General features: G+C 37.9%; 1 protein-coding gene across 2 annotated transcripts; it reads right to left on the bottom strand.

Moving 5' to 3' along the window:
* Nucleotides 1-1,152: 1,152 nt before the first annotated feature.
* On the bottom strand, nt 1,153-24,959 carry LOC137405700 (UBX domain-containing protein 7-like). 2 transcript variants are annotated; one of them, XM_068092059.1, is made up of 11 exons: nt 24,929-24,959; nt 20,118-20,229; nt 19,435-19,607; nt 18,421-18,542; nt 15,163-15,309; nt 12,124-12,264; nt 9,433-9,519; nt 3,411-3,566; nt 3,100-3,244; nt 2,810-2,889; nt 1,153-1,761 (listed from the first exon to the last, which is right to left on the bottom strand). In XM_068092059.1, exons 2-11 carry the CDS (start codon nt 20,156-20,158, stop codon nt 1,603-1,605), a joined length of 1,251 nt encoding a protein of 416 aa, XP_067948160.1. In that variant the 5' UTR covers nt 20,159-20,229; nt 24,929-24,959; the 3' UTR covers nt 1,153-1,602. The 2 variants fall into 2 exon arrangements, with proteins under 2 accessions (XP_067948160.1, XP_067948159.1); XM_068092058.1 differs by lacking the exon at nt 24,929-24,959 and adding an exon at nt 24,772-24,884.
* Between the last annotated feature and the right edge of the window lie 555 nt (nt 24,960-25,514).

Here is a 25,514-nt window from a genome sequence, read left to right as displayed (position 1 = left end):
GACCGTCCCTACCTTGACCGTCCCTACCTTGACCGTCCCTAGCTTGACCGTCCCTAGCTTCACCGTTCCTACTTTCACCATGCCTACCTTGACCATCCCTACCTTGACCGTTCCTAACTTAACCATACTTACCTTGACCGTCCCTACCTTGACCATCCCTACCTTGACTGTCCCTACCTTGGCCGTCCCTACCTTGACCGTCCCTTCCTTGACCATCCTACCTTCACCATACCTACCTTGACCATCACTATCTTGACCGTACCTACCTTGACCATCCTACCTTGACCGTACCTACCTTGACCATCCCTACCTTGGCCATCACTATCTAGAGAGGTTTATTATGACTAGCAACTCGTACACTCATACGCAGAACATGTCTCTTTGTCAAGCTCATGTAAGTTAGTTTAATTCATGCTGAATGGTTTATTTTTGTTCATTTGTTGGTACATAACTTTCTAACACTACAAAGTCTATAGTTTAACACTTCATAATCTATAGTTTACCACTATTTAGTCTATAGTCTACCACTACATAGCCTATTTTTACCACTACATAGTCTATAGTTCTATATAGTACATAATCTCTATTGCTCTGTCTAGTCTACCAATCATGTTAAAAATGACCCCCGAGGATGCTATGCGAAAGGAATACAATGCAAATCGAAGAGATAATAAATGGCTGGCAAGATGCCTATTGTAAGGGTGATCCAATATGTAGGAGCAGGTGAGGCTAACATAGTCTTACTCAACAAAAAATACACTGCGTTTACATGAAGTGGATGATGCAGATTTGGAGTTGTGCACACATTGAGTTATTGCGCCATAAGTGTTTGCACGTTGCGCTCATAGCAGCCATCATAGGTCATAGCGGTGCATTTGCAACTGCTCAAATCGAAATAAGGAACCGATGACATGTTCCACTGAATAGAATAGCTTGCACAGCATTTTTGGCGTATTGTTCCTACATGACGATTAATCACATCATGGAAACATTGTGAATATTTCCAAGTACTAAATCTCGCTTGTCGTGCAGATTTTAGTCGATTCCATCATGTGGATAACACCAACTTGCGGTTATATATAACCGCGTTCTGCAAGTGTAATGAGTATAGGACAACAGGACGACGAGACAGGGACGATGGACAGGAGATCATTTATTATCTCATGTACTGTTCAACACATGTTAAAAGGCAGTTATAATTTACAGCAGCAAGATTGATATGAAACCGCACTGTACAAATTCTCTTAGAGAGAAAATGGCAAAAACTGACTTGATTATTAGCCAATATAGTCGTAAGCAATATTATTAGCCAATATATCCGTAAGCAATATTATTAGCCAATATAGCGGTAAGCAATATTATTAGCAAGCTATAAGAATATTTATGCCACTAAATATCCAGTAAAAATATATAGACAAAATGCACTGCATGTAGACCATGGACACTTTAGTTGGGTCTGTTACATAAATACGCTCTCGTGTCATGGTGCTGCCATGCTCACGTATCATTCATAAGATGCACAATCATGAAGAGTACAGTGCTGCCCTGTCAGTGATGTTTCCACTCTCAAATAATACTGCAGCTCTGATAAAGTATATCAAATCACATCTTCTGTATATAGAAGGTTTCCTGCTTTTGAAATTTACACTCTTCCAATGTTTTGTCGAGAGGCAGTCTGGAAATTTTTCGACTAGGAAAGTTGGCCATGACTTCATATGCATCACGCTTGAATCCCAAGCTTTCCACATAGAGAATAAGAGCCTAGCAAAGAACAATCATTATTGGTCGAACTAGGATGACCCCTGAATAACGACCAATCTGGATATAGCGCAAGAAAGCAGAACTGCGGACTGGCAGAGCCACACAAATGCTAATAAACAAGGATCAAGAAGCCTGTTTTACGTTTAAAAAAACTAAACAAAGGAAAGTAAAAGCTGATGACATAGTTCTGTTGTGCCATAAACTGTTGTAAAAACAAACTGGTAAAATGATAACAGCAATTATTAAAACATTAACAGTAACCTTGGCATGAAGGTCAGTACTTACATATAGACATATCATAGGTCAGTACTTACATATAGATATATCAAAGGTCATTACTTACATATAAATATATCATAGGTCAGTACTTACATATAAATATATCATAGGTCATTACTTACATATAGATATATCATAGGTCAGTACTTACATATAGATATATCATAGGTCAGTACTTACATATAGATATATCATAGGTCAGTACTTACATATAGATATATCATAGGTCAGTACTTACATATAGATATATCATAGGTCATTACTTACATGTAGACATATCATAGGTCAGTACTTACATATAGATATATCATAGGTCATTACTTACATATAAATATATCAAAGATGAGTAGGTCATCCGCTCCAACAGCACACAGGTTTGCTGACAATTAATATCAGAGTATACTATTCCACAAACATATTCTTTACCATAATATTATATATTCATTGCATAAACCGGAACAGATCACTATTTCACTTAGATCACTATTTCAGTTCAAAACTGTTGAAGATTCTACAAATATGCGGAGACAACAGTAACTATGAAAAGAGCTTGGTTGGATGGCTGTAATAGAAAGTGAAATGCTGCCAGTTGTTCTTCAATTAGCCTCTAGATTTTGTAATCTTAGCTCAGTATGAAACAGCTGCAGCCAAACTGCGATGGAGCCTGTGAATAAATAGTCTACCACACAACTTCAGTTTTCAAGTGGTGCATGTAAAACAAAAATCAAAACTGGGAAGAGAGTCGAACAAAAGAGCGGATGAAGCGTACCTTGATAGTAGACTTCGACTTGACTTCCCATTGACACCTAGACATATCTGGTTTTTTGAATAGAATACTTATGTCTGTACCTATAAATACCAGCAAATCCATACTGTCAAACTGCCCCTTACAAATGTCAAGGTAATCATGTAATCATAACAATGAAGCGATAAGTAGCAGCAGTTTGTTCCGCAGATCATCCATGGTTTGTTTCGTTCCTCACCCCACATCTAAATATGCTCCGTTACATGTTTGAAAGAAAGATAACTGACATAAATACATGTATTTGGTGCGTTTACCTTCCTGCGAAATATGGTCTGTCCAGAAGCCGTCGATCCTGGCATCTTTGTTGGAAGGTGGAGTACTAGGAATGGATGGTAGACAGCTCTCCATCGACTCTGTAGTAGGGAAGCCAGATGTCAAGCGCTTCTTGTCCACAGCTGTCTACAAATGGATACAATCTACAACAACACATTACTAGCAAAACCGTACATACAATTGGCGACAATATGATATACAATTGACAATAATAATTATATTTATATTATATATTAATTTATTAAATATAACAATCGAACAACAACACTAGTTATGGTACTAAAGAACAAACCTCATCATCAGAGTCACTCTTCATATTCGAACTGCTAGAGCTGTCACCATCCAACAATTGCTCCTGTGTCTCCTTCCGCTTCACTTCCTCTAACGATGCCTGGAGAGCTGCCTCCAGTTGTGACTCCTCACTAGCATCCACTGCTGGGCGTGTGTGCTAAAAACACTCAAATGAAATATTCTCGTGACAATTATGAAAGCAGGGTGCCTCACAGCCAAGGTGCCTCACAGCCAAGATGCCTCACTACCTCAAGCAAAAAATTATAATTGATAGCTTCAACAACTCTCAGTGCTTCCTATGATAATCTACTAGCTATATTACCTGTGTTCGGGAACAGATTTACGTAAAGCAAGTTTTATTGAGAGTTGTCTTTCATACGGTAAAACAACTCCAAATATGCAATCTACTGAAATTTTTGTGATTAGACTGTGTACACATATGCAGTCATACATGTCAATAATGTTGGAGAGAACCATGGAAATATGCAATACGTTTTACAGCTAGTCGACAATGCATCAGTCTCGAACCACTCAAATCGGAGTTGTCCTAATTTTGTACACAGAACTGATAATGAAATTGACATTGCTTGGCAAACTGAAGTTCTTCAAACTGGCAGTATTGAAAGGTTTTACATATTATAAGAAATTCTAGAAAATATTTTGCTATTGCACTGCTAAGCTATCGCCAGCATTTATTGAACTGAGACTTCTACATGCTTAAAACACTAATCATGACTCACCAGTTCTTCATCTATAGCCTGTGTTTTGACATGGTATATACAAACTGTGCAACAGTAATGTGGTTGTGTTAATAAAATTTATTATCAATAAAATCTACTATATAAACTACATATATGGCCTCTTGCCTTTCCAATGTAAGGCATTACATCTGGAGCATTTTTGGGCATTCGTCCCATAGAAAAATTCGACCCTATAGGCCTATACTGTGTTGCAGGAGTGTAGTCAAGTGCGAAGTTTTCTGCCCATACATGGCGCCTGGTAGCAGCTGCTGTAGCTGGTGCATCTTGCTCTTGTCGCCGTCACATGTGCTCTGAAAATTCAGCTCGCCGAGCAGCTGTTGTAGCTAGTGCATCTTGTTCTTGTCACCGCTGCATCTGCTCGGAGGTTTCTGCACGTTTGGTCGCTGTAGCGGCTGCTCCGAGCCGTTTGAGTCGCTGCTGGGTCGGCTCAGCAGGTCGGCTTTTATATGTAGAACATATGTGATGGAACATATGATGGAGAACATATGTGAAAACAGCATTTTTTCAGTAGTTGCAAGAAACAAATGTTCTAAATGGAGATTCAAATTGAAAGAATATTGTAATAAGAAGTACTAACCTTTTCCATGTAGAAACAGTAGTAGACTGATTTATGTGTTATACCCTATATGGTCGACCGCGTAGACGCAGTTTTGCGACTTTACCAGCAATTGCTAGTAACTGAATTTTATTATTCGTTGATAACATAACTACCAGTCTTTAGGACTTTTATGGTAGTGACAGTGTTGTCCAAAGATTTCTCTATAAAATTAGCTTAAAGTTTAATATTTTAATCTTTGTTTGGAAATTTCCAACTTAAAAACGAAGATTTTTTGTGTAAGTTCATCAAACGCGTCCGAGTTAGAAAACAAATAACTACTTATGATGATGACATTATAACCGATTCAAATTTTTGTGATTACACAAATAATTAAAATAGCAATAGCAGCGCCAACTCTGATGGTGGTGGAATTAATGGTTTTGTAAGAATAAGGAACATTGTAAAGGATCATTCTAGCTTCGTAGTTTCACATCGCTTTATCAATGCACAAAGTATAGATACAATGAACTTTTTGCATAGCAGTGTTTGTTAACATGTTGGCAAATTGAAATATGTAACCAAAACAAACATTCTAGATGGAGTTTGAAATTGAAAAAATGTTGTATACATATCATGAAGCAATATCGGCAAAATGGCTGGAAGTAGGCCGATAGCTAAATTTATACACGGACGCAAGTGAAATAGTTATGTAGTGGAGGTGTGGCACTTCATAGACAATATAACATTGAATGAGAAGGACTCACCTTTTAAAGTACTCACCTGATGTATGAATTTAGTAGGTGAGAACAGCGTTTTTTTCCAGTGGTTTCAAGAAACAAATGTTCACGTGACCTTCCTGGTACACATTGGCAATAAATATTGATTAAATGTAATTTACTACTCATTGATTTATTTAATGAGTAATAAATTTTATTTAATTCACTACTAATATTTACTACTAATTTAATTTTACTACTTACTCATATTAATTAAGCTTGCTTCGTACGACCGTATCGAAAAAAGTAATGACCACTCTTATTATCTATTTATACTACCCATATTGATTCAGCTGGTGCACTAACCAGAGTACTCCAGAGATCACATGATTTTTGTGTAAAAACGATGTATAGGTTATGTATAGAGGCGCACTAACCGGAGATTCCCGTTAATGCGCCCTAGTGGTGAAAGGAAAAACAGCAAAATAGCCTCACCCATATGTAAGCCGCATGGCTAACAAACCGTCAGAAAAAAGTAGCGGCTAATAGTCCAAAAAGTACGGTACTCAATAAGGCGGACACACAATTACACACACACAGACAGATACCAACTGCCGTTTATATAGTAGACTAGCTGCATTACCCGCCTACAGGAACAGATTCACGCAGGTTTATTGAGAGTTGTCTTTCATACTGTAAAACAATTCCAAATATGCAGTCTACTGAAATTGTCCTGGTTAGTGTATGCATACACATATACTTGTCAATAATGTTGGGGAAAACAATGGAAATCTGCAATGTGTTTCACAGCTAGATGCGTGTAAAATCTAGTAAATGTTCTAGATTCATGTGTCTAGATTCATGCCTTCGCTCATACCCGTCTATATTTGCAGTTGACGATCGCGCATTTCTGCCGCTAAGCTCCCGCCTCAGTTGACCAGTCTTTACCCGCCGAGCAGTTGACAATCGCGCTCTTGCACTCGCCTCGCAATCAATCGTTTCGCACTCGCCTCGCAATCACCTCCTACTCGCCTCGCAATCAATCGCCTCACACTCGCCTCGCATTCGCAGCCAATTGCCTCGCAACTAATCGCCTCACAACCAATCGCCTCGCAATCAATCGCCTCGCAACCAATCGCCTCGCAACCAATCGCCTCACACTCGCAATCAATCACCTCGCAATCAATCACCTCGCAATCAATCGCCTAGCACTCAATCGCTTTGCAATCAATTGCCTCGCACTCGCCAACTCATTCATCTGGAAAACCGTGCCTGGAGACTCTCGCTGCACTCGGGGCGAAAATTTCTCCCGCGCATCCCCGAGAGACGCCACAGTCCCAAACCGCTAGCTGCATTACCCATCCACGGGAACAGATTCCTGTACAGCAAGAGGTTTATTGAGAGTTGTCTTTCATACTGTAAAACAACTCTAAATATACAGTCTACTGAAATTTTCTACCCTGATCACACTATGCATACACATACGCAGTCATATACGTCAATAATGTTGGGGTAAACAATGGAAATCTGCAATACGTTTTACAGCTAGTCTACAATGCATCAGTCTCAAACCACTCAAATCGGAGTTGCCCTATTTGTGTACAGAGAACTGATAATGAAATTGACATTGCTAGGCAAACTGAAATTCTTCAAACATAACGCCAACATGATAGCCTTTTTATGAGATACAATAAGGAAAGCGAATGCATGAAAATATATATATATATACTGAAAATTATGTTAGAAAATGCTGCATGTGGTATAGCAGAACATGAAGAACAATAGCATGACATAACAATAACACAATGTTAGTTCAATGTAACACTTGCGGATAGACAACAGTTTTTGCTTTTCTGTCGGGTGTATGAACAAACAGTTTTCGGCTTGTGCCTACTTTTGAGCAGGCGACGTACAGCTGGTCATGGCTAAAGCAGGGTGACAGTAAGTCGATACCAGCTGCTCTCTTTCTTTTCACCATCGCCTATCACAACTCTCGGAGTACTCGTGTAAGTTCTTTAGTAGTAAGTTACAGTAGGCCTACTCATAGCTGAAAAAAAATTAGTAACTCAGCTGCTGAAGGAAATGAACATGTCCCACTATCACGAACAGTGGAAAATCCAATGTTATTAAGCAGTTGAGGTGTGGCAATTCATAGACAATACACTACAACATTGAATAGGAAGTGCTTACTTTTTTGATGTAGAAACTTAGTAGGTAAAACGCAGTAGCAGTACCCATGCAAGTTCTGTAGAAGCTGTAGTTCTTTAGCACTCGTAGCTGAAAAAAAGTATAACTAACTCGGCTGCGGAAGGAAATGAACGTGTTTACTATCACAAACAGTGGCAAATCCAACGTTTTCAATCATTTCACTGAAGTAGACTGATTTATGTGTTATACCCTATATGGTCGACCGCGTAGACGCATTTTTGCGACTTTACCAGCAATTGCTAGTAACTGAATTTTATTATTCGTTGATAACATAACTAACAGTCTTTAGGACTTTTATGGTAGTGACAGTGTTGTCCAAAGATTTCTCTATAAAATTAGCCTAAAGTTTAATATTTTAATCTTTGTTTGGGAATTTCCAACTTGAAAACGAGGATTTTTTGTGTAAGTTCATCAAACGCGTCCGAGTTAGAAAACAAATAACTACTTATGTTGATGACATTATAACCGATTCAGATTTTTGTGATTACACAAATAATTAAAATAGTAATAGCAGCGCCAACTCTGATGGTTGTGGAAGTAATGGTTTTGTAAGAATAAGGAACATTGTAAAGGATCATTCTAGCTTCGTAGCTTCACATCGCTTTATCAATGCACAAAGTATAGACACAATGAATTTTTTGCATAGCAGTGTTTGTTAACATGTTGGCAAATTGAAATATGTAACCAAAACAAACATTCTAGATGGAGTTTGAAATTGAAAACATGTTGTATACATATCATGAAACAATATCGGCATAATGGCTGGAAGTAGGCCGATAGCTAAATTTATACACGGACGCAAGTGAAATAGTTATGTAGTGGAGGTGTGGCAATTCATAGACAATATAACATTGAATGAGAAGGACTCACCTTTTAAAGTACTCACCTGATGTATAAATGTAGTAGGTGAGAACAGCGTTTTTTCCAGTGGCCCCAAGAAACAAACGTTCACATGACCTTCTTGGTACACGTTGGCAGTAAATATTAATCACATGTAAATTACTACTCATTAATTTATTTTATTTAATGAGTAGTACATTTGTATAGCTGTATGGGCACCTTTGTATAGGCCGCAGAACTCAGGACGGTGCTTTTTAACACGGCAGCAACTTTGCTGTTTAAAATGAAACAGTACCGTTGGGCACTGGAAAAATACGCAGATAACTAACCGAATATGACGTAATTTGTGGGTGAAAACTGAAAACGATGAATAGGTTATGTATAGAGGGGCACTATCCGGAGATTCCCATTAATGCGCTCTAGATACCTAGTAGCGGCTAATAGTCCGAAAAGTATGGTACTCTATAAGGCGGACACATACACAGACAGACAACTATTGCAGTTTATATAGTAGACTAACTGTGCTACCCGGCGTTGCCCGGGTAATAAGAAAGTCTTTGGACAGAAAATTGATTTGTATTTAACATATAACAACATTTGCCATTCTAACTGTCAAACTACATATCATGAGAGAAGTGTTTTGTGTAGTTGAAATGAATTAAGAGAGAATAAAAACAACTAAAGGTTTTTAGGTTAGGTGAAGCTAGTAGGTGAAGCTAGTAGGTGAAGCTAGTAGGTGAAGCTAGTAGGTGAAGCTAGTAGGTGTAGCTAGTAGGTGAAGCTAGTAGGTGAAGCTAGTAGGTGAAGCTAGTAGGTGAAGCTAGTAGGTGTAGCTAGTAGGTGTAGCTAGTAGGTGAAGCTAGTAGGTGTAGCTAGTAGGTGAAGCTAATAAGTGTAGCTAGTAGGTGTAGCTAGAAATAAGTTTTTCGATATTATGAGTAGCAAAGGAAAAAAGCTAACCTTGACAGGCAAGTTGGCTGCTGCTGTCAGTGTGGAGGCATTAGTGTCATTGGGTCTGCCATGTAGTCGTATGAAATCTTGAAGGTCCTGAAAAGAAGCGAATAAGAATAATAAGCAACAAATCAAGCAACGCACGCGCGCATACACACACACACCTGTATGTGTGTATGCGCTCCAATGTTATGTTACTGTCAGTTTTCTGCTGGCGCATTCTTCAGGCTGTAAGCTTCAACTGTTGAAGCTTACAGCCTGAAGAATGCGCCAGCAGGAAACTGACAGTAGCTGAAAGATAAGTAAACTATTTGACCTTCAAATTATATATATATATATGTATATATATACATAGTGAAATTGCCATGTGCAACCTCTTCTGAAAAGTGTTCAATGCTAGGCAGAGCATATGTAAAATGTATTAAACCGTAGAACTAAAAGGTTGGCAACATTTTATTACTATTTAGTTTTGTACAGTTAGACCGACTGCACTCATCAGATAAAATTTGCCGAATAGAATATGCTCTATGTAAGGTATACATAGTCAGATGGTTGAAATGATTAGAAGGGATTACTAAGAGTTACGGATATAGGCCTAGCTTGCAGATATAGCTTGTAAAATCATGGTGTTAAAGCTATATAATTAGGAAATGTTGTTAAGTGGCACAATAGTTTAATAAAAACTTTGTGGCATGCCTAGGCTTATAAAGCATTTCACTTCTTTTGTTAGATGATAAATGTGGTTTGTAAACTATAAAAAAACTTTTCCCAAAGACAAAGCTCACAACTCCCGGAGATATTATTAAAAGAGGATGCAGTTCGTAAAACTTTCCAATCCATGCTGAAATTAATGTTATTGTCTTTTAATTGCCATATATGTTTTGATAGCTCTGTTGATAGTCCCTTATCAACAGGTTGGTGTAGCGTGTCTTAAATGTGCCTTCTGTGAGCCCAACATGGGTGTTAGTTTGTGTAGTGTCTGCAGTGGTCAATGCTACCTAGTATACAAGTGATCGAGTTAAGCATTTTCCTTCTTGCAGGCAAGTTTGTTGGCAGCAATTACATTCTTGGGTGTTCTCTCCTGTTGGTGTTACGCTTAGCGTTGATGTGTTGTGGCTCATAATTGTATGTCTTATATTGTTCATGCATCTATAGCTAATCTCGTTATATCAAAGCTATATCTGCCAAATCAAAGCTATATCGAAGCTATATCTGCCAAAGTAGTTTCGGTAGTTTATTCTCGGCATCCTAAGCTTTCATTTGATGTATAGTTTAGGGTGCTCATTACATAAGCACTGAACAATTCCTAAGTCAGTATTAAAGCATCTCACAATGCACGGTGGTGCTAACATTATTATCATCACTACATGTATACATATACATTTATATATAGGCCTACATGTAATTATACACGTATATCTATAATTATATATTTTTGTGCTTCTTGTTATGAGATATAAAGTAGCATAAGTGAAGGGAAAGCATTTGATGCCAGACGAGGCTGCATTGAGCTACAACTAACTGTCATCTATATATATATATATATATCTCAAAGTATGTCTGTCATTCCGGCTATGGATTCCGGCTATAGCACACGCTGATTATTTTACCGATGCGGCCACACGTTACGATGCCGCTGTTAAGAAATTTTTTTCATAAGTTCAATTATTATATCTAGGATCAAGGCCAATTCTTCTCCCGCGGACAATTATATTAAAATATTTTGGGATCTAATTATATGCAACACAATGCTTCTTCGTCTTTTTTTCGTTAGGGAAAATTTGTTCGGCCCACGAAATCAGCAATAATTTATCTCGAACTTGAAATTTGGCCATTAGTGTACCGATTATATACCTTATTAAAAGATACAAGTCATTGAACTCGCCATGGCAAGCTATCCGCATTCGTTATAATAAACACAATTCGCTAATGTAAATAATAAAATTTCTCTTTAAAGTTTAATAAAATACATAGTAAAGCTTCCTTCAAGTATGTGTTTAGTGAATTAAATTAAGTTATATTCAGCGTTTATGTTACACGTCTGTCTCAAAGGTAAGAACTCTCCACATAGTACATTGTAATGTTATATCCTGCAGATCATAACCGCAAAATGCACAAAAGTCATTGTAGGTACTTATAATTACTAAGGTTAATATAGTATTTTGGTACTATTTTTAATGATGATGATTTTTACCAGGAGGTGATTGCATTAGATAAATACTATGGGTTTCTATACCACTTTATGTACGTCTATAGCCTACGATATTTTCGCATGCCAATTTTCGCCTGCCAACACTGAACTGAAATCATATAATTGCATACCAAATAATTTTTTTTTTATTTTATTATTTAATTGTAACGAAATAGACTATATTTAGCCATTACTCTCTAATGAGTTCACGTTTACATTTAAACACCTTTACATTTTTATTTTTCGTTCTAATTTATTTCAAGGTATAAAATTTTAAACTTACAGTTGTTTGAAACCTTTACAGTTGTTTTTATTTTCTCTTAATTCATTTCTACTACACAAAACACTTCTCTCATGATATGTAGTTTGAAAGTTAGAATGGCAAATATTGTTATATGGTAAATACAAATCAATTTTCTGTCCAAAAACTTTCTTATTACTCGGGCAACGCCGGTAGCACAGCTATTATCTATGCATAAACTACATACACTGTAAGTCTAGGAACTTGCCTTCTGAAAACTTCTTAATGTCAGAGAACTCCAGGACTCGAGGAGCTCAGCGGTGACAGGGTGCACAATGGCAACATACGGCCATGTTGTTACCGGGTAAAATTGCATATACTTTTGACCCTCAACACTGTCATGATACACCTGTAGAAAGATTGGGTATCACTGTGAACAATTACATTTATGTTTAGAACAGGTACGCGTTTCATGAGAAAAGATAAGAGGAAGGCACTTGCGCCATGATATACAAAAGAATGAGCTGCACCTTGCTGAAATACTTGGTTTTAAAGTGTGACAGCAAGGTGTGTCAGCAAAGTGTGTCAGCAAGGAGCTGATCACCGAAAGGCAGATGAAAACATCAAAGCTTGCACACACTTTAGCCAATGCACATGAGTAAATGAGGTGGAAACCAAAGCTTAGCCCTGATAGCATAATAGTTCTGAGAGAAACAGCTATTATTACCGTACTTTTCAGATTATAAACCGCACCCCCATATAAGCCGCATCTACTTTATTTAAAAAAAACGATAATAAAACAATACATACCTTTGTATAGACCGCAGAACTCAGGATGGTGCTTTTTAACGCGGCAGCAGGTTTGCTGTTTAAAACGGAACAGTGCCTAACGGCAATGTTTCGTATTTACCGATGCTTTTTAACCCAGCGCCTAACGAAACAGGACCGTCAGGCATCGTTTCATATTTTCTCTCACCGCTAGAGGCGCACTACCCAAAAATTCTGGTTAATGCGCCCTAGCGGTGAAAGAAAAAACCACAGAATAGCCGCACCCTTATATAAGCCGCATGGCTCAATTCGTCAAAAAAAAGTAGCAGCTAATAGTCCGAAAAGTACTGTACCTCACTTCATCATTTAAACCATATCGATTTTATCACAAGCTAGCATTGTTATCGCACTTTTTGAGCATTTTTCTCGGCGTTCAGCCGATTAAACATCCTGTAACAAGCTACAAGCAATGTTAAATAGCTTATCTCTCTTTCAGAAAAGACTGAGATTATTTTGAGGGCTGAATTCAGAGAATAACGAATTTTAAGACACCCATCTCTATAATTTTAGATCGGACTTAACATCCCCAACTTCCGTGCCTAACAAGCTAGCTTATGTCACATATTTATGAGCGGGGCTTGTTGTGCAGATTGCGACACCTGTACTACTGTACAAAAGCCTTTAAAAACAAAAATGGAGCCAATCTTTATTTTGAGTAGAAAATTGGAATCAGCGTGTCTGATTACCTATGAACAAACAATGAAAGCTGTTCATAGCAGTTATTTTGTAACTAAGTTGAAACCAATTTAAAGAGTGCATTTAGGGTATAGAATGGTAAACTAATAATCTATATATATATTTCCCAAAGTATATGCACGTGGATCTGTCTGTCACTCCAGCTATAGCTATAGTGCACGCTGACGATTTTACCGATGCAGCGACGCGTTACGATGCCCCTGTTAAGAAATATTTTTTATAAGGTTCGATTACTATATCTGGGGTCAAGGTCAACTCTTATCACGCAGACAATTATATCCTCATCGTGGAAAAAGCCTCTACATTCTCTCACCGTTCCATTAACAGAAAGACAGTACAATATTTCATTTTTACATTTGTACTAATGTCGAAAGGTACCAGTATCGCCGAATTCAAAGTTTTGATGGATAGCTTCTGGTGGAACAGTAACTTTTTTATAGACACACTTCTATGCAAGAATTGTTATTAATTCTACATATTCAGGATTTTTATTTTGTTTTCTCAGTTCGTTTTAATTGTATCATTACAGAATCATCTTGTATTGTAATCGTTGCAAAACAGACTTAATTTAGCGATTACTGGCTAATAATTTCACATTTACATCTTAACCTTTTTATAGCCGTTTTATTTTTTCAAATTTATTTGACCTGCACGAAACATTTTTCTCATGATATGAAGTTTAAAAGTTGTTTGACAAAGTCTTAACAACCTTTACAGTTGTTTTTATTTTCTCTCTAAATTTACTTCAATTACGCAAAACACTTTTCTCATGATATGTAGTTTGAAAGTTAGAATGACAAATGTTATATTATATGTTAAATACAAATCCATTTTCTGTCCAAAAAAAATTTTATTACCCGGGCAATGCCGGGTAGCACAGCTATTACAGAATAATATAATACTTTTATGGCGTTTTAAAGATGAGCTTATAAGAAAAGTATCGGTATTTTCTATCATTAGGGAAACATCCTGACAGTCGGATCACCTCAAACATCGAAAACAATCGCAAATGATAAATACCGATACATCCTGATGAGATCTACTAAACTTCTGTGTAAACTAATCTAATAATATAAGAGAATGAACATATAATAGAATAATAATAATAATACAAGTGTATAACAGAATAAAGATGACATGTACAACTGAGAAGTTTCATAAAAAATTTAATATATGCATTTAAATAAAAACCCTGCAGCACCAAAAAAAATAATCTCAACGAGTAAAAAAACATTTAATAACTGAGGTATGAACTAATGAAAGTGTTACAAAAAACTCTACATTATGACTAGCAACCTTGAGGCTAGTTCACATTATATTGCCGTATCTCGGCGTTGTCATTTCGGCGTTGGTCGTCGATTATGTGAACCGTGAATTGATGTCATCGACTAAGCATCGTGGACACGTCGAAAAAGTTTGTAGCGGTCAAACTTTCCCGATGCTTCGCCGAGCATCGACAATCGCCTTTTAAATGATAACCATTCCGGCGATGGCAATTCACGGTCGGGGATACCGTGATCTATTCATATTTGTTTATGATAGTCGCTGCGGGACTAGTTTTTGATTACCGCATACAAAGAGGTTTCTTCGCGAAAGTTTAAAAAGATAAATGTCATGGAGTATTTCCTGATACAAACGGGGATGGGTTTGTGATAATAGGAACATTGTTATCATCGACGATTGCCAAAGTATTGTGGCATCAAGGCCGAAATACTGCGATATAGTGTGAACCAGCCTTAAAAGTGTGTTTTGGGAAACAACTAAATGCATCACCACAAAATACCTGCCAGAGAATAAAGTGATTGGTTACAATCTCACGAATGGACAAATTCTTCCAGATGTCCCGATTTAGGACCTGACAAGAAAACTCAGTAGTATTTTGCACGTTTACCAGCACCCATTTCTTCTCCGCTTTTCCTTTGGCCTGTGCCTACAGCAATCAGATCAACCAAGGTCAACTAGAAGCTCCCAAATCCCACAAGCGTGTCAAAGATTATCTCTTTGCTCAGTGGTACATGAGATTTACGGTTAAACTGCAGTGAGTTTGCTCACTGAAAATGAATTTGAATTGGTTATAATAACTCGAAAACGCGATCGGTGGAACTTTTTGTGAAAGACATCTTAATTTAAATATGACCTGTACCTAATATCAGACTCAAGAGATGAGTGATTCATTATAAATAATAGTAACTCATAGAGATGAGTGATTCATGATAGATGATATCAACTCACGGAGATGAGTGATTCATGATAGATAATATCAACTCACAGAGATGTGTGATCCATGATAGATAATATCAACTCACGGAGATGTGTGATACATGATAGATGATATCAACTCACGGAGATGAGTGATCCATGATGGATGATATCAACTCACGGAGATGTGTGAACCGTGATAGATAATATCAACTCACGGAGATGTGTGATACATGATAGATAATATCAACTCACGGAGATGTGTGATCCATGATAGATGATATCAACTCACAGAGATGTGTGATCCATGATAAATGATATCAACTCACGGAGATGTGTGAACCGTGATAGATAATATCAACTCACGGAGATGTGTGATACATGATAGATAATATCAACTCACGGAGATGTGTGATCCATGATAAATAATATCAACTCACAGAGATGTGTGATCCATGATAGATGATATCAACTCACGGATATGTGTGATACATAATAGATATCAACTCACGGAGATGTGTGATACATGATAGATAATATCAACTCACAGAGATGTGTGATACATAATAGATAATATCAACTCACGGAGATGTGTGATACATAATAGATAATATCAACTCACGGAGATGTGTGATACATGATAGATAATATCAACTCACAGAGATGTGTGATCCATGATAGATAATATCAACTCACGGAGATGTGTGATACATGATAGATGATATCAACTCACGGAGATGAGTGATCCATGATGGATGATATCAACTCACGGAGATGTGTGATACATTATAGATAATATCAACTCACGGAGATGTGTGAACCATGATAGATAATATCAACTCACGGAGATGTGTGATACATGATAGATAATATCAACTCACGGAGATGTGTGATACATGATAGATAATATCAACTCACAGAGATGTGTGATCCATGATAGATAATATCAACTCACGGAGATGAGTGATCCATGATAGATAATATCAACTCACGGAGATGTGTGATACATGATAGATAATATCAACTCACGGAGATGTGTGATACATGATAGATAATATCAACTCACAGAGATGTGTGATACATGATAGGTGATATCAACTCACGGAGATGTGTGATCTATGATAGATGATATCAACTCACGGAGATGTGTGAACCATGATAGATAATATCAACTCACGGAGATGTGTGATCCATGATAGATAATATCAACTCACAGAGATGTGTGATCCATGATAGATGATATCAACTCACGGATATGTGTGATACATAATAGATAATATCAACTCACGGAGATGTGTGATACATGATAGATAATATCAACTCACGGAGATGTGTGATACATAATAGATAATATCAACTCACGGAGATGTGTGATACATGATAGATGATATCAACTCACGGAGATGTGTGATCCATGATAGATGATATCAACTCACGGAGATGTGTGAACCATGATAGATAATATCAACTCACGGAGATGTGTGATCCATGATAGATAATATCAACTCACAGAGATGTGTGATCCATGATAGATGATATCAACTCACGGAGATGTGTGATACATAATAGATAATATCAACTCACGGAGATGTGTGATACATGATAGATAATATCAACTCACGGAGATGTGTGATACATAATAGATAATATCAACTCACGGAGATGTGTGATACGTGATAGATAATATCAACTCACGGAGATGTGTGATACATAATAGATAATATCAACTCACGGAGATGTGTGATACATGATAGATAATATCAACTCACGGAGATGTGTGATACATGATAGATAATATCAACTCACGGAGATGTGTGATACATGATAGATAATATCAACTCACAGAGATGTGTGATCCATGATAGATAATATCAACTCACGGAGATGTGTGATCCATGATAGATGATATCAACTCACGGAGATGTGTGAACCATGATAGATAATATCAACTCACAGAGATGTGTGATCCATGATAGATAATATCAACTCACGGAGATGTGTGATCCATGATAGATAATATCAACTCACAGAGATGTGTGATCCATGATAGATAATATCAACTCACGGAAATGTGTGATACATGATAGATGATATCAACTCACGGAGATGAGTGATCCATGATGGATGATATCAACTCACGGAGATGTGTGAACCGTGATAGATAATATCAACTCACGGAGATGTGTGATACATGATAGATGATATCAACTCACGGAGATGTGTGATCCATGATAGATGATATCAACTCACAGAGATGTGTGATCCATGATAAATGATATCAACTCACGGAGATGTGTGAACCGTGATAGATAATATCAACTCACGGAGATGTGTGATACATGATAGATAATATCAACTCACGGAGATGTGTGATCCATGATAAATAATATCAACTCACAGAGATGTGTGATCCATGATAGATGATATCAACTCACGGATATGTGTGATACATAATAGATAATATCAACTCACGGAGATGTGTGATACATGATAGATAATATCAACTCACAGAGATGTGTGATACATAATAGATAATATCAACTCACGGAGATGTGTGATACATGATAGATAATATCAACTCACGGAGATGTGTGATACATGATAGATAATATCAACTCACGGAGATGTGTGATCCATGATAGATAGTATCAACTCACGGAGATGTGTGATCCATGATAGATAATATCAACTCACGGAGATGTGTGATCCATGATAGATAATATCAACTCACGGAGATGTGTGAACAATGATAGATAATATCAACTCACGGAGATGTGTGATCCATGATAGATAATATCAACTCACGGAGATGTGTGATCCATGATAGATTATATCAACTCACAGAGATAAGAGATCCATGATAGATAATATCAAGAGGCGGTCTAAACAGATCTTCAAGTCTAATAAGATGGGCAGGTAGTGCCACCTGATTTGCTCCATTCTTCAGCAAACTTTCCTGTTCCCCTAAAAACAACATAATGAATAGTGTTTCCTGCTGATGTACAATCTACTATTATAACATTTCCTCAGATAATAACATAGACAGTTATATATTACAAAATGTTATTGCTATTTCATCTAAAGTGACATTAAAATTTTGACAAAGCAATGCATTGGTATTGGTTACCTACTAAATATGCCATTGCAAGCATGCTATTTGTTACCTACTAAATATCCAAAAGTATCTGATAATTCTATAATCTAATAAAAGTAAAAACAAATGATCAACTTCCCATACTTGTTTTACAATCAACATATCCTAAAATAGCTGTAAAATCCTTCCTTTGTAGGTATACTATACAGCTTAAATACAGTAAGTTCTAAGATCAACCAACAACTCTTCAACAGTAATGAAAACATAAATAATAGCTTCATTTTATTTGAGTTTTGAAATGATATGGCAAGCATGTGGCAAGCATGTGGCAAGCATGTGGCAAGAATATGGCAAGCATATGGCAAGCATATGGCAAGCATGTGGCAAGCATATGGCAAGCATATGGCAAGCATATGGCAAGCATAAGGCAAGCATATGGCAAGCACGTGGCAAGCATATGGCAAGCATACGGCAAGCATACGGCTAGCATGTGGCAAGCATATGGCAAGCATATAGCAAGCAAATGGCAAGCATATGGCAAGCATGTGGCATGCATGTGGCAAGCATATGGCAAGCATGTTGCAAGCATATGGCAAGCATATGGCAAGAATAGCAAAACTAATGGATCAAGAAAGATAGGAAACAAATATATGTAGGAGGGCAAAGATGAGCTGAGGTCAACAGTTTACATAAAGTCTCACCACAGTTATAGTTTTTAAATAGAATTAACATTTATGGAAAAAATTCTATAGTAAAACTCACTAGCTTCTGCTTGAAAATCTCTGAATTTGTCAAAAACTGAATTAGGATTGGAAGTCCTCTTCCGTTTGCGTTGATTGGCAAGCAGGTACCCATCATGCTCAACAAGAATTTCCTGTTTTTGCGGTATAGGTGCACGGACTGCATCAAGATCAGTTGATGTTCCTTCCGAAGATCTGGTATAAACATGGTCAGGTGCAGGTTATCAATAGAGATATTAAAGCCGTTATGACGCTAATGGCGTATTGGAACTTCTGTTATATTACTCAATGAAGGAGAAATTCAGACTAAGACCATTGCAACAAGGGTTCCAAATTCTGATACACGTAAAATTATTGAACCTGTGCACAACAAAATCCATTGCGGGTTAGATGAGTTACACTACCTTACCTAGAGTTAGACTGGAGTTACTTTGGGCCTATGGAATCTACCTCTGAGCTGTCTATGTGTAGACTGAGTGGCTCACCTTGGGCCTATGGAATCTACCTCTGAGCTATCTATGTGTAGACTGAGTGGCTCACCTTGGGCCTATGGAATCTACCTCTGAGCTATCTATGAGTAGACTGAGTGGCTCACTTTGTGCCTATAGAATCTACCTCTGAGCTATCTATGTGTAGATTGAGTGGCTCACCTTGGGCCTATGGAATCTACCTCTGCGCTATCTATGTGTAGACTGAGTGGCTCACCTTGGGCCTATGGAATCTACCACTGAGCTATCTATGTGCATGGATATGGCGCTGTTTAGGTTTCCCTTGCAGGCCTCAAGGTAATTTTTGGCCACCTCCGGGTCAGCTGTTCCTACATAAAAGTTAAATGCTCCCAATATATGCCTCACAAAAAACTGAGCATCAGATGTCAAAAATGCCAATTCATTGGAAACATATTTTTCTAATACTAATTAATAGCGTATCAGCTTGAGAAGTAGGGGGAGATGGGGGCATATTGGGACACTTTCTTAATTTTATGACTGCAAAAAGAGAGAATTTTACTTCGGCTGGATTTGATGCTGCAATAGGTTATAATAACATGTGCTTTATCTTGTAGACAATTAAAAACATTGTTGTTTGAACAGAGAATGTGCAACAAGCGTTTGAAAAAAATGTGTCACCTGTCCTAATACGCCCCAATGGTGGGGCGTATTGGGACAAAGGTCGGGGCAATTTGGGACTATACAAAAACAATGGGGTCGCATCATGATAATTAATGACTATATATTTTGCATAAAACCCAAACCATATCTATGTGAACTGCTTACATGAGGTTAGTTCATAAAAAACTTAGTCAGATCCACAGCAAATAACATTCGTTCTGATAGTCTGCTAGTGCCACCAGTAATATTGGGAGAGGGGAGCACCATGACAATATCACACTTGTCAACATCTGCAATATCGTCTACCTCAGCCTTAATGAATGTCACATTAGTACTGCCCTGGACTGTTTTAAAGAATGACACTGTAATGATAGAGTCATCAGTGCTAGTGACTAGACCAGCAAAGTGTTTAGGCCTAACATCTTTCTTTCTTTCAAACTTGACTAAAACATAGTCACCAGGCTTGATGCTATCCGTGGGTTCCATGTCACTCTCATCTGCGAGTTGCAGCTCATCGCCTGAGCTTTCTTCTGCCAGCTTTTTGACTAGTGCCTCTTCATCCTCACTGACAGAGGACTCTTCATGAATAATCTGGTATGGTTTTCGTTTCTTGGATAGCTTTTTTCTAGCAGTGTATTCTGTCTCAATTCTTTCCTTTACAGGAGTATTGGTTAAAATCTCAGATTTGGCTCTCTTTCTAGCTTGACCTAGCTTACGTGGGGGTGCTTTTTTAAATGGTCTAAGTTCATGTGGGGTGCATGTCTTTTCATTTGCTACAACAGAGCTAGTAGATGCACATGTAGAGAGTTGATGGCAATCTTCATAAGAGCTATTCGGTAGAGCACCAGGTGAATGACGAGGACTGAAGGCTTCATTTGCTAAGGGTCGGTCAGTGACACTGGATGGAAGAAATTCATCCTCCCCAAACACATCAGAATTGTATGGGGATATACCAGTTACACGAAATCCAGATGTGATGTTGGAGGGTGTAAATGCCTTTGGATATGCATCACCAATAAGACTACCTATATCATGAATTGATATGGTACGTCCTGGGTGATTTATCATCCATCTACTGCAACTCCCATTATAATACTTCTTCAATGGCCCATATACACTCCTATCTAAAGGCTGTAGTTTGTGGCTGCAGTGAGGAGGGAAAGTTAACAATATCACTCCATTCTCTTTAGCATAGTTGATCACAGCAATGGAGATGTGGCTTATGTGGTTGTCCATTAACAGCAAAACAGGTTTTTCCTTAGAACACCGAGTGCAGTTAACAAAATGAGCTAGCCACTGCAGGAATATATCCTGGTTCATCCAGCCAGTCGGGTGTGCTGTACCTGCAGACTCAGGTGGTGTCCCATTTAACATCGACTCTTTAAAGTGCACTCTTGGCCAAATCATAAATGGAGGAATCGACCCACCTTGTGCATTGATACAACCTACTAGGGTCACAAGAGTTCCTCTCTCTGCTGAAGTTGAAAGTCCTACTTGCTTAATGTTTTTCTGTGCAAGAATCTTCTCGGGCTTGTGGACAGTTGTGAGGGCTGTTTCGTCCATGTTATATATATATATATCTTGGAGAAAGTTTGTATCGTTTCATAACCTCTTCGAGATTGTTAAAGAACATTTGGACATTAGTTTTGTTAAAGCTGGTCGCACGAGTCAAACTTGTCGCTTCTGGTGTTCTCACAGAGATTCTAGGGTGTCGTTTTAAAAATCCATATATCCAGTCAGCACCAGCCATGTTATCTCTTTTCCAATTTTCTGGTTGCTTTCTATTTAAATGGCATGCATATTCGTGAGCGAATTCTCTAACCATCTTCTTGGTCAGTCCAGAATGCAGTTTGGAAGCTTTGATAATGTAGTCCACCAATAGGCTTTCTTCACGGTCACTGAAAATGCGAGGTTGTCCATGCCTTGGTTGAAACGTAGCTACAGTGTCACCACATTCTTGAGCTTTTCTTGCCTTGTCCACAGCACGGGCCAGGGTGGATTTAGTCATACCCACAGACTCCGCAGCCATTCTCAGAGTTAGTGTTTTATTTATAACTGATTGGACAGCGTCATGGATATGAGTATCATCTGGTCTGTTTCTCTTTGTAGGGGCTCTGTTGCGAACCATGATCTGTAAAAACAACTAATATGTAGGCGTGCTAACAGCATATGGGGCATATTGGGACATGTCCCAATATGCCCCATCTATGTTGTCCCAATATGCCCCGTGGGCACACCTACCACAAAAAAGTTGTGTGACAAAAATTTCTCAACTTTTAACATTGTCTGATACAAGCCACTTAGACCTTAACCATTAAATTATTCTCTATTTAAAAATCTAAGCTTTGTACCTGGTCATTTTTACTGAGCACAATATCCAGTATAAGGTTCTAATTTACTTTTATATCTCAAAAAAAGTTTTCACTTACCAAATTGTAGCTTTTTGTCTCTGGCTCTTGATTTCAATATGGCTGCCCAATGATGTCATTTCCTATAACCTGACTAAAAATTACTGCTACCGAGAGAAGACAAATAACAAATATTGTGAAGTGTCAATATGTCCTATGTCCCAATATGCCCCCATCTCCCCTAGTTAAGTTGTGTCAATTAGTATAATGTTAAAGGATAACACGGAGTAATGGGTAAGGTGTACAAGTGAATCTTACCCGTTTGTAAAACACAAAAAATTCTATAGAGCTACTTGCCAATGAAAATGATCTTATTTAAGTAATAGATGGGCGAATGCTAGCAGACGTCTCGAATCGATATATGCGAATTATGTCAACTTCATTAAACTGCTCAGTTCACCCAGGAAAAAACCTAATTAAAATTTAATGCTTTTAAAATTCAACAGCAGCAGACATGAATTTTAAAGAGACTAACGCATTTGTGTAGCATTGTCATATGGAAGTAATAGCAAAAGCAGATAGCATAATGGAGAAATGCCTAAACACCTGAGTGATGCGAAATATTACAATGAGCAAAGAACACCTGGTACATCAGAAGACCATCAGGAAAAACAGTCATCATATACCCATCTAAAAGCAGATTAGAAACCTCCAGTGGAAGTAAACCGTGAGGAAAAGAACATCAACTTATGTGCCAGAAAACCATTGTAAAGAAATTAGACATCTACCAGACACGACCAAAACTATTGGAGTTAATCCTTTCCAACCATTACACTCCCGTAAGATGTACTTAAGACAAATCCACCCGATTGCTAACCCTCTGCAACATAAAGAACAGAACCTGAGCACCTAAACACTTGAGCGCCTAAACACTTTCTCACAGGTTAATAGAGACTTCTATAAAAGAGAACAGCTCCAATGACTCAGTCTCTCTCCTAAGGGGCCGCTGAGGCTCCCTCTTTCCTCCTGCCTGCTGAGGCAATTTCCTGTGCCTGTGGAGTTACTCTCTCCTCTGTCTTTGGTGCCTCTCTCTCCCTTCTGTCTGTGAAGCCTCTATCAGGCTCCTCTTGCACCTGCAGAACCTCTACTGACCCTGCCTATGGAGCCACCTTTTCCATCATCAGATGAGCCTCTTCTGCTTCACTTTCTTAAATGCCACGCCTCTACATATATCTAAAGACTATTATGACTCTCATTTGACTGTCGAGACTCGCAGCCTTACAGGACCGAGCAACAAGCATGCGGCCGTTCGACTAAGGGTGTAACTTTTATTGGCTATTTTAATCTCTTGTCATCAATATTATCGTTTCAACTTGTTTTTAGTCGTGTATTTTAATTGTTCGACTTATAGAATTGTCTGACGTATCGCAACTCTTACTGGTAAATATCAGTATTACCTACAACAGCTTAACACCTTCCCGAGTACCTGAACCAGTAATAATCTAATTAGTTCACCCAAGCTAAGCAAAGTGCACAAATTGAACATAATAAAAATAACCTAAGATGACAAAGCAAATTCAACACTAATGTTTGTGGATTCGGATTAGTTATGCATAACATTTCTCCCTAAACACGCATGATAGCGTAATTCAAAAATGTTTGTTTAAGTAAACATAACTTTTTTGATTACGCCTACATCTTTTTCTATAATATAGCTATTACGCTTAAGCTGGCTCTAGAATATGAATGTACCTAGCTAGTATTCTCCTAAGAGATATTCACCAATTTACTGAGAAACTTAGATGCCCAAGAGAATGCGTGCATAAAAATGACGAACGAAAAATATAATTGACAACTCGAAAACTGACAGGAAGTTCCAATATATGCAAACTAGCAAATTACCAGTGATTGTACAAAATTGGTCTATAACATCATCCATCATTTGTTTGCAGATGAGTCAGGTAAAATATTGTTCCCATAAGTACAGGATTATAAATGGTTAACAAGGAATCGCGGTGGCGGTATGAAACCTCGAAACCACTGAATTATGTATACTCACTGAATTATATGGGGACAGCCCTATGTTCCGAAGGCCCTATGTTCCGAAGCCCCTATGTTCCGAAGGCCCTATGTTCCGCAATCTGCTACAGCTCGCGAGAGGATATTAGCGTCCCAAAAACTCTCGTGAGAGAAGTCAAGAAGGAGCGATTGTACCGCGATATATGACGTTATCACAACCAAAGCCGTATAGCATCAAAGTCCTGCATCAAGAACCGGAAACAACGATGTTGTTTCCAAACAAACCCGTTCGACATACGTACTGATCTCTGATGGAATATTTTTTACCTTGCTCTGAACATCACACTTTTTTGCATTTATTTTATTTCTTTACAAAAGCAGTTGTAGCTTATTATGGAAAATTTTGTTCTCTTTCAAATGGTGTATCATACAACAATCAACTTTAAAGCAACTGCCAATGAGAGTAATATTTGTTGGTTAATGTTGCGGCGCCTCAATTATAACTTATATAAAAATAGAGCTTCCATAAACGCTTCCGCTGGCCACGAAACTCTGTGAAACTATACGGCTCTGATCAAAACAAGGAAGTAGCTTTGTTGATATTTTGCACTGTCTTCCAAACTCCA

This window comes from Watersipora subatra, chromosome 10 (genome assembly GCF_963576615.1).
Source record: "Watersipora subatra chromosome 10, tzWatSuba1.1, whole genome shotgun sequence".
Taxonomy (NCBI): domain Eukaryota; kingdom Metazoa; phylum Bryozoa; class Gymnolaemata; order Cheilostomatida; family Watersiporidae; genus Watersipora; species Watersipora subatra.
Note: the sequence above shows the minus strand (reverse complement) of the source record. Positions and strands in the feature narration are given on the sequence as shown.

What these genes read in the sequence shown, in the direction of transcription:
- LOC137405700 (XM_068092058.1), bottom strand. Translation starts at nt 24,811, where the DNA reads ATGATGGATGATGTTATAGACCAATTTTGTACAATCACTG. An exon ending in CATTAAGAAGTTTTCAGAAG is followed by an intron (nt 9,520 to 12,123) that starts GCAAGTTCCTAG and finishes GCTTCTTTTCAG; the next exon opens with GACCTTCAAGATTTCATACG. An exon ending in AGAGTGACTCTGATGATGAG is followed by an intron (nt 3,245 to 3,410) that starts GTTTGTTCTTTA and finishes ATCCATTTGTAG; the next exon opens with ACAGCTGTGGACAAGAAGCG.